This window comes from Piliocolobus tephrosceles, chromosome 10 (genome assembly GCF_002776525.5).
Source record: "Piliocolobus tephrosceles isolate RC106 chromosome 10, ASM277652v3, whole genome shotgun sequence".
Lineage (NCBI taxonomy): Eukaryota > Metazoa > Chordata > Mammalia > Primates > Cercopithecidae > Piliocolobus > Piliocolobus tephrosceles.
The window spans coordinates 61,206,500-61,216,021 of record NC_045443.1 but is presented as its reverse complement, the minus strand read 5'-3'; the positions used below and the strand labels follow the sequence as shown (position 1 = coordinate 61,216,021).

Sequence of the window (9,522 nt, the reverse complement as noted above, 5' to 3'; positions counted from 1 at the left end):
TTTTTTTTTTTATAGAGATGGGATCTCACTATGTTGCACAGGCTGGTGTTGAACTCCTGAGCTCAAGTGATCCTCCAACCTTGGCTTCCCAAAGTGCTGGGATTATAGGTGGGAGCCACTGTGCTTTGCCTCTAAAATTTTAATAGAAACAATGTTTACAATAGGGATATAAAGACTGGTTTTATAATAGCATAAGGGCAGAGCATACCATCTTCGCTTGTGTGGGGCTCTGTACCAGCATCTTGGTCCACTTCCTCCAATGTACCGTGCTCACTGTATGGGCTGTCGCTGTAGAATACAAATGGAAATTCATATGAAATTAAAATAGACAAAAATTTTTTGAGACAGGGTCTTGCACTGCTGCCTAGGCTGCAGTGCAGTGGTGTGATCTTGGTTCACTGAAACCTCTGCCTCCCAGGCTCAAGTGATCCTCCCACCTCAGCCTCCCAAGTAGCTGGGACAACAGGTGTGTGCCACCACACCTGGCCAATTTTTAAATATTTTGTAAAGATGAGGGTCTCATAATTTTGTCTGGACTGGTCTCGAACTCCTGGGCTTAAGCGATCCTCCTGCGTTGGCCTCCCAAAGAGCTAGGATTATAGGCGTGAGCCACCACAGCCAGCCTGAGATAATTTTAATAATGAGCAATTGCTACTGTAACAAAAACTATAAGACTCTATAAGGGCAAAAGAGTAACTGGATAGTCTGTCAACGGAATCCTGGTGCCTCCATTGATTATGCTGTTCTATGGGAATATATATTAGATACAGACATTCATCTTTGACTAGGTTATTTTACAACTCTATAAAGACAGAAGTTAACTTGTAGAAAATGGATAGCATTATAAGTAATTCTTATCCACAGAAATACAAATTAGTTGAATTCTGGTAGTATATGATTATTGCCTTATGGATAGACCAGTTTTTACCAATTCATTTCGCTATTCCTTTACTACATATAAATTGGTGGTTCTTTGATGTCTCCTTTGAACTGGTTGTGGCATCTTTGCCATCTTTCTTGACACATGTCCATTGTATATCTGTATGAGAATCATGATTTATCCTCTTTTAAAACTTATCTCTTAACACTGTCACCATCAATCCTCAAATGCATGCTGATAAATGGAATACATGGGCCACAAATATAAACCTAATATTACTGTAAAAGCCCATCTACATTTCTGATGTTGGGGGACAAGTAATAACTACTACACTGCTGACTTCCTGTTTAAAATGAGCAGTACCCATAGAAAACACCATGTTTAAAAAGATGGACACCGTCAAGCATACGTTACTGGCTGCAACACTATCATAGGACTTTTACTCTGTTTGGAAAAAGTAGTGATCACAAAATGTCCTAGAATATAATACATTAAATACTATTGACCAGACATCTACAAACTTGCTCTTTTATAAAATGAACAAGACAGCAGAGCTTACTGACATATTTAGCCCTAATAATCTAATATTTAAAAATGCTAACCTAATATTTAAAAATGCTAACCAGGCCAGGCACAGTGGCTCATGCCTGTAATCCCAGCACTTCGGGAGGCCAAGGTGGGCGGATCACCTGAGGTCAGGAGTTCGAGACCAGCCTGGCCAACATGGTGAAACCCTGTCTCCACTAAAAATACAAAAACTAGCTGGGCATGGTGGTGGACGCTTGTAATCCCAGCTACTCGGGAGGTGAGGCAGGATAATCGCTTGAACCCAGGAGGCAGAGGTTGCAGTGAGTTGAGATTGTGCCACAGAGCTCTAGCCTGGCAGCAGAGTGAAACTCTGTCTCCAAAGAAAAGAAAAGAAAAAAATGCTAACCATACCTTTGGTACTGGCCTTAAATACAATGATGAAAATAAAATCATGTGTCTTAGCAGGGTTGAGTTGCATTCATTTACCTTCCCAGAGCCAAGCTCAGTCAGTATCTTGCCCATAGTAAGTACTCAAGTAAATATTTTGAATTGAACTTCATGTGTAAAGTTGGTGAATATGCTACAGAACTGGAATCTAGTACGTTTCGTTCTTAATTTAGAAAACAGTACTTCTGGAAATAGTCAATTCAGTTTTCTTAAGGCATATGACCATACTATGATTCAAGTAAAAAAAAAAAACACTTTCAGTTATTTAATTATCAGCTGCTCTTTCCACTTCTACTTAATCTTTGGTAAGAAAATGGGAAAGAAAGTGTTGTGAGCAGGGTCCAGAAGGAGGGATTTAGACAAACCTATTTCCAGCTGCTCTTGAATCCCAGCTGCACAGGGCAGTTTCCGAGGTGGGCAGGGAGGCTGCTGAGTGAGGAGACTCACGTGTGCTTTGGAAGCTCACACACCTAACCTTGATTTACTAGTAATCATTGGAAGGCTCCTTGGCCTTTCTTAACGTACTTGGTAGAGTGGTTATGCTAAATAAAAGAGATCATGTGCACCAAGCAGCTGAGATGTAATAGGGGTTCAAGAAATGGAAGTTTCTTTGCTATTTTTTAATTGATATATAATAGTTGTACATATTTTAGGGGTACATGTGATATTCTGATACCCATATACAATGTGTAATGATCAAATCTGGGTAACTGGGATATCTATCACCTCAAACATTTATTTTTTCTTCATGTTGGGAACCTTACAATTCTTCTGTTTTGAAATATACAATACATTATTGTTAGCTATAATTTTCCTACTGTACTACGGAATACTAAAGCTTATTCCTTCTAAATTTTTTTAGTTTTTTGAGACGGAGTCTTGCTCTGTCACCCAGGTTGGAGTGCAGTGGCACGACCTCAGCTCACTGCAACCTCTGCCTCCCATGTTCAAGTGATTCCCCTGACTCAGCCTCTGGAGTAGCTGGGACTATAGGCATGCACCATCACGCCTGGCTAATTTTTGTATTTTTAGTAGAGACAGGGTTTCACCATGTTAGCCAGGCTGGTCTCGAACTCCTGACCTCAAGTGATCTGCCTGCCTCAGCCTCCCAAAGTGCTGGGATTATAGGCATGAGCCACTGTGCCCAGCTTTTTTTTTTCTTTTTTAGAGACAGGGTCTCGTTTTGTTGCTCAGGCTGTAATGCAGTGGTGTGATCAGAGCTCACTGCAGCCTTAAACTCCTGGGCTCAAATGATCTTCCAGCATCAGCTTCTCAAATATCTGGGACTACAGGTACAAGCCACTGCACCCATCTTATTCCTTCTACCTAACTGTATTTTTATAGCCCTTAACCAACTTCTCTTCATCCTTTCTATTCCCCTTCCCTTCATAGCTTTTGGTAACCACCATTCTACTCTCTACTGTATGAGATCCACTCTTTTAGCTCCATGTATGAGTAAGAACATGTGATATTTGTCTTTCCTGCCTGGCTTATGTCACTTAATATAATGACCTTCACTGCTAGGTATAATGACCTTCACTGCTAGGTTCCAAAAGAAAGGAAATCAGTATATTGAAGAGATATCTGCACTCCCATATTTATTGTAGCATTAGTCACAATAGCCCAGATGTGAAAACAACCTAAGTGTCTATCAATGAATGAATGGATTAAAGAAATTATGGTACATCTACACAATGGAATATTATTCAGCCATAAAAAAGAATGAGATCCTCTCATTTGCAGCAACATGGATGGAATGGGAGGCAATACTGCCATGCTAAAAATTTTATCTCAAAATACATGAATATAATAAATTTACTCAAAATGAACTAGAGGTCTAACTATAATCATAGTTAGAATTATATTCATTAGTAAGAGTGAAAATGAAAATAAGAATGAAAACACATTTGGTTGACAGGGCTCCTTTAAAATGAGAATTTAAAAACATTTTATATGAAATCAAAACCTCTGATTTAGACTGAAAAATAAAATGTCAATCTGTTATCTTTTCTTGATTTAATATAATGATAAAAGTTAACATGGCTCTACATAACATCAGAACCCTTTTTCTCTATCAAAACCATGATAGGGTAGATTTATTTAAAAGATGAGCGTCCTTGCAGAAAAGAGAGGGATAAATATGAGTTTCCATGGGTCTTAGTATTCTAAAATTTATCTCAAGTGTTAGTGCTTCTTCCTTTTAAGTTGGAAGCATTGGTGGCTTATAGGAAACTCCTTCTTCTAATCAAATGGATAGTTATATTTCCGTAATTTTTGGTGGGAGAGGAGATCTAAAATTCTTAGACTTACCAATAGTCATCTCCAGCCATACATTTCTCATAAACAGGGCCGTCCAGCTCTTTAGCATCTGGGAAAATAGTCTCATGGTGGATGATGATGGTTTTGATAATTTCATTCACATGTGCTTGGCAAGACACTTGATCCTGTATTTCTGGGACAGGCATCAATGTTGGGCCAAAGCAAATGGCCAGGTTATAAGGGTCCATCATATTCTCATCGCTGTACTGTGATAGACTACAAAAGGAAACAAGAAAGGAGTTATAAAAGAACAAAGAGAAGAAAAGGGCATACATATTTAATAATAAGACACTTCAATACTTTAATAAGATACTTCAACTTTAAATTGGCTCAGCAAATCCCAAAGAAAGTGAAATGACTTATGACCTTAACTAAGTAGAAACTGAGAGGGGATTCTAAGTCCTATTTGCTTAATTAAGTTTCATTTTTCAAAGTCAGGAGGGGGTTTAATATAATATTCACTACAATGGAGACCAGGATCATGTAAACGAGTTTTATTTGCAAATTTGACAGTCAGGCTCTAAATGCTCCTCAAGTAAATCTGGGATACACAGTAAAGATTTCCATAAAGCTTTATAGATGTCTTTAAAATTGTCTTCTCTCCATTCAAATATATCTCAGATTTTTAGTTTTCTCCTATAACTCTTGGGGAAAGCCTAGAAGAAAACAAAGAACCTTTTCTTTGTAACTACTGAAAGGAGCAAATAACTCCAGGCTTTATAATCTGCTTTTGGGTAAGACAATCAATGCTAGGTGACAACCAGTGTCACAGAAGCCATTATAAATACAAGAAAAGGGGAAAAGAATCTTCAATTCTCTTACTCTATGCAAGGCTTGCAAACTGTAGGGGAGATTTCCAGTTGTCTACTACTAATTTCTACATTCTTTCAATGGGTATTTGTGAAATATTTTCACAGTGATTCAAAATAAGCCAGCTCTTTATTGTTATGCTCCCTGCTCTAGGGAGAGTTTAGATATATTATCTTTCAGTGTATAGAATGTCAGTCTTGAAAGGAAATGTAAAATCCAGGTGAACATATGACAAATGGAAGGAGAAAAAGGAGACTCAACTACCTTTGTGAGATGATGACAGATACAAAGAAACTGAGATACCACATGACATACTTTACCCTTTTTTTTGGAAATAAGATAGTCTAGAAAGTAGAAAATACAAAAGCATAATTTCCACAGCTAACATATGTTTTTCCCTTCTGCCATTTCTCAAACACACAATATTTAAAAAAATTCACAATAAGAGTAAATGATCATGTTACAGATCATCTTGAAAATGGATGAATCTTGAAAATGGAGATTCTGAATAAGAATGGCCTAATTTCCAAAAGACAAACTTCAGCTCAGTGGAGACAGTCACAGTAAATCTTTCTGGGTCTTTAGTGCTGGCTTGCAAACAAAAACTTGATGTAAAAATGTTATTTCCAAGTTTTGATTCTGCAGTAAAATAATAGCTTATCTCTCTTTTCACAATCCCCATCCCAAGCATCCTGCCCTAGAGGCTGGGCCCTTGTGACTGCATGAAGGCAGGTGCAACCAGCCAGAGGGCCTCTGGGTAGAACCACTGGAAGCAATGCCAGCAACACCCATGGTGCATTTGCCATTCTTCTGAGATGCATGATGAGTTAGGTTCAGGTTTTGAGAACTTTCTTAATTAACAGACTGCTTTCCTAGTCCATTATGGATTATTAGTTCACAGTGGATTTTGTTCAGGTGTGTCAGGAAGATTTGGTAGGAATGGTATGGAGGGGGCCAGTAGGAACGCAAGGTACTCCATCCTGGGGTATGGTGGTGGGGAGGCGGGGACAGGCAAGCCTCTGGATTTTTAAAACTGCCTGAGTGACTGTGTTTCCTTAAAGGTAAAAATGTACAGCATCTAGCCTAAACATAGTTTAAACCTCTCTCTAGATACTGCTTATTTCTAGTGGTGATTAATGTACAAAGGGGTTGCTACTGTCATTTGTGAATGTTTTAGGCACCACAGGTCAGCAGTAGAGTTTCATTCTGTATGGTTCTCTGCCAACATTTCCCTACTGTATGATACTTGGCTCCTGGGGTCAAGCTGAGTGGGTATGATTTCAGGACTAGTCAGCAGGATTGTAATAAATCACCGTGGCTTTTGAGAACTCCAAATGTCCCATGAAATACCGAAAAGAAAATACCCGAATTTTAGGAAAGGAGAATCCATGCTAGCATGAGAAGACATTTCCCCAAGTTTATTCAAGAAGTTGATGCCCCTGCATTTCTTTATTTCCAGCTGCTTAACTGAAATGCTGAATAGCAAGGGGATTCTTAGTAGGACGTGGGGAAGCTGTTCTTATAACGGAACCCATACAGCAGGAAGTAGCATAACTGAAAATCAAGTTGCCGAAATTAAAAGAATAAAGTTCTTTGAAAATTATGTAGTAATTTAAAGGATTTGTTACTTTGTTTAAGAGAACATTTTGAGGTAGTTTCTTCTTGATAAGGTCTCATTACAGTGAATTTGCAGAAATTCTTTTTTGGATCTGTGTACAGCTCCCATCTATGATTTTCTTCCATCCCCAACTAAAATATTAAAAAGTCACAGAAATTTTCCGCAATGAACAGCCAGTTTCCATCATTTTGACAAAAACATTCATGACAGTTTTGGATGGAAGTTGGAAAAACACTGAATAACGCTTTTCACTGAAAAGTGTGTGTATTTTTTTTTTTAAGTAATATTTAAATATCTTTGCATTTGTGGCTACAGTTTCTACATCCAGGGTAGGGCTTTCATCTGTCAATGACGTTGATCTGCTGAGGAAAAATGTACCTTCAGTCTATATTCAATCATTTTTCTCTTTGACGCTGCTGATAAATGGAACCCAATGTACATTTTGCAGGATCCAAGAACAAAGACAGAATTCAGATGGGCCTTTTGTCAGAGCGTTCAGGTACTTACTGATTGAGGAAGGCAAAGAGGTACCTCATCACTATAAGGACCGACCTGGGCAAAGTCAGGAGGAGTTTGCGGATGTGAAGCGCCCTCTCATAGAGATTATCTATTCCTATAGACGGAAGATGACATGGTGAGAGTCCTTTCACTCGCCACATTTAAAACAGAACATTGCAGTACATGGATTACCGGTACACATCTGAATACAAGCAACACCTTGCTCTTGTGTGAGATGCAATTGTAACCAAAACAGTGAATAAATGATCGGCTTGAGTATACCACCATTCCAGAGGGCTTCTCCTCTGACCCTCACTGTTTTCTCTGACTTTCATGGACTTGACTTTGAGTAGTTTAGAGTCTTCTAGATTTAAAAACCATTTCTTTCCTTTGCTGCTAATTCTAAATTTTACATCTGATATGATTTCAACTTCTTCTTGCTGCACGCTAACCAAAGTAGCTTTCTGGGGCAAGGCACCCCTTCCCCAACTGTTATGCGTTAATTCATCATATATTTGTCTATGACTATGATCCAGGCACTGTGCCAGGTTTAGAATCTCTCCTTTCTCAAAATTACCATTGCATTTTACTTATATGGCTTTTCACCTTGTATTACATTATACCATCAATATTAGGACAGCCTACCAGGTTTCAAGCACTAGGAATACATTAGCAATACAATTCCTGCCTTCTTATGATGTATGCCCTGATGTTTACAGCTATTTATTTCCTTATCTCATCCTCCCTGTGGGATGGTGAGCTCCCCCCAAGAGAGGATTACCTGAGACTACTGTTATGCTACCTTTTCACCGGGAATACAAACTGTCCAAAGTGTCTCAGTACTAAAGTACTTGTGAACATCAGCAAAAAGGTTACCACTACAACACATTATTGGTGTAATTCTCTATATATTTAAAAACACATTTTCACATTTGCTGTCTAAATTAAAGGGAATAACAAACTTTGCAGTAGGCAGAGCACACACTGTCATCCCCATTTATCAGATTAGGAAAATGAGAACTGGGCTAGTGGTATACCCAAGGTCAGCAGGCTAGAAGGGGGAGAGCTGGGACCACAACCTATGTGTCCTGTTTCGTAAGTCTGGTTTCATAAGTCTGTTTCATAAGTCTGTTTCCTGTTTCCTAAGTCTGGTTGCCTTTCTTCGATCCCAAGACTACAACTTTGTAGAGTTGTACCTTTACAAAGTACAACTTTGAAGATACCCAATAAGTATATATTTAAGAAAATATTTCCAAAAAAGTAGTATGTTTGAAAACATTTATGAAGCTTTCTATACTTTGTATCACCATACTGTTCTTAATTGCTCTTGAGATATTCATGAAAATACCTGAAAATTCTCAGTCCATAGCCTCTGACACCATAGTCAACTCATTCTCCTTATTATTATTGTTGTTTTTTAAACCTTCTTCCACCCACAAATGTGGATAACTCTCCAAGATTTCTACCTGGTTCTCCTCAATGGCAACCTCATCCAGTTGCAAGGTTACAAGCATCACTTCTAAGATGATATCTTTGCTTCATTTTTCTCCCTTGAATGGAAAAGAAGTCTTGTAGTTTCTAGTTCTAGATCTCTCACTGCTAATTTTCTAATTGAAGTCTGCATTATTTCTAAATTAGACTATCAAAATACTCTCCTAACTCAGTTTCCCTTTCCAATTCCTCTTGTATCAGTGGCTCTCAACCTTGACTTGGATTCACTTGGGGAGATTAAAAATGCTGATGCCTGAGATTCTTTTATGCAGTCAGGGTTGAGAACCACTGTCTTAATTACTCTTGCCAAGCTCATTTCCCTGGAATCTTGAGTGCTGACCCCAGCTGTTTTCCACTTATTATCAAACTGGGCATTTTATTTTCCCTTCTGCATAGCTGAAAAGGTGTGAAAAATCTATTAGCAATATTCTTGATTAACCAAGAATGAGCTGACAAAACAAGCAATAATTTATCAGGATTCCTGGGAAAAAAACACTTCCATTCCCACCTTTAAGTATGCCAAAGTTGGAACCGTAGCTCTGTCATCTTTTAGCAAATGCAATTTCAGAAACTCTTGAACCAGAGTGTAAGTAAAACATTATCATGCAATTAACATTCTCATTCTTTCATTTTTATTCTTTCACTATAAACCTATAATTGATAATAGTGTGATCTTAGTAATACTGAATTGGATATACTACATTTTGCCTTTTTTATTTGTAAAATATTTCAAAATGGAAAAACTATAACGCTATGAACAAGGCAGATTAGGGTTATATCTATTGCATACAAGCACTTTAACATACTTTCCAGGCAGTGGTCTCAATTTTTTTTTTCCCTGAAAAGAGGGAATAAGATGCTTAAAAAAGAAGTTATTCAACAGGTGTATAAATTCTCTCAGGCCACAATAACTCAATAATTATCAACATTT

The 9,522-nt window shown here is 38.0% G+C and overlaps 1 protein-coding gene across 1 annotated transcript in view; it reads right to left on the bottom strand.

The window, feature by feature from the left end:
- Positions 1-9,522, bottom strand: part of SRGAP1 (SLIT-ROBO Rho GTPase activating protein 1) — a 330,478-nt gene that overhangs the window by 35,874 nt on the left and 285,082 nt on the right. Inside the window, exons 16-18 of the mRNA XM_023225129.2 lie at positions 7,110-7,215; positions 4,166-4,390; positions 209-288 (exon numbers count right to left, since the gene is read on the bottom strand). Coding sequence (XP_023080897.1) covers positions 209-288; positions 4,166-4,390; positions 7,110-7,215 — 411 coding nt within the window. The remainder of the gene's footprint in view (positions 1-208; positions 289-4,165; positions 4,391-7,109; positions 7,216-9,522) is intronic.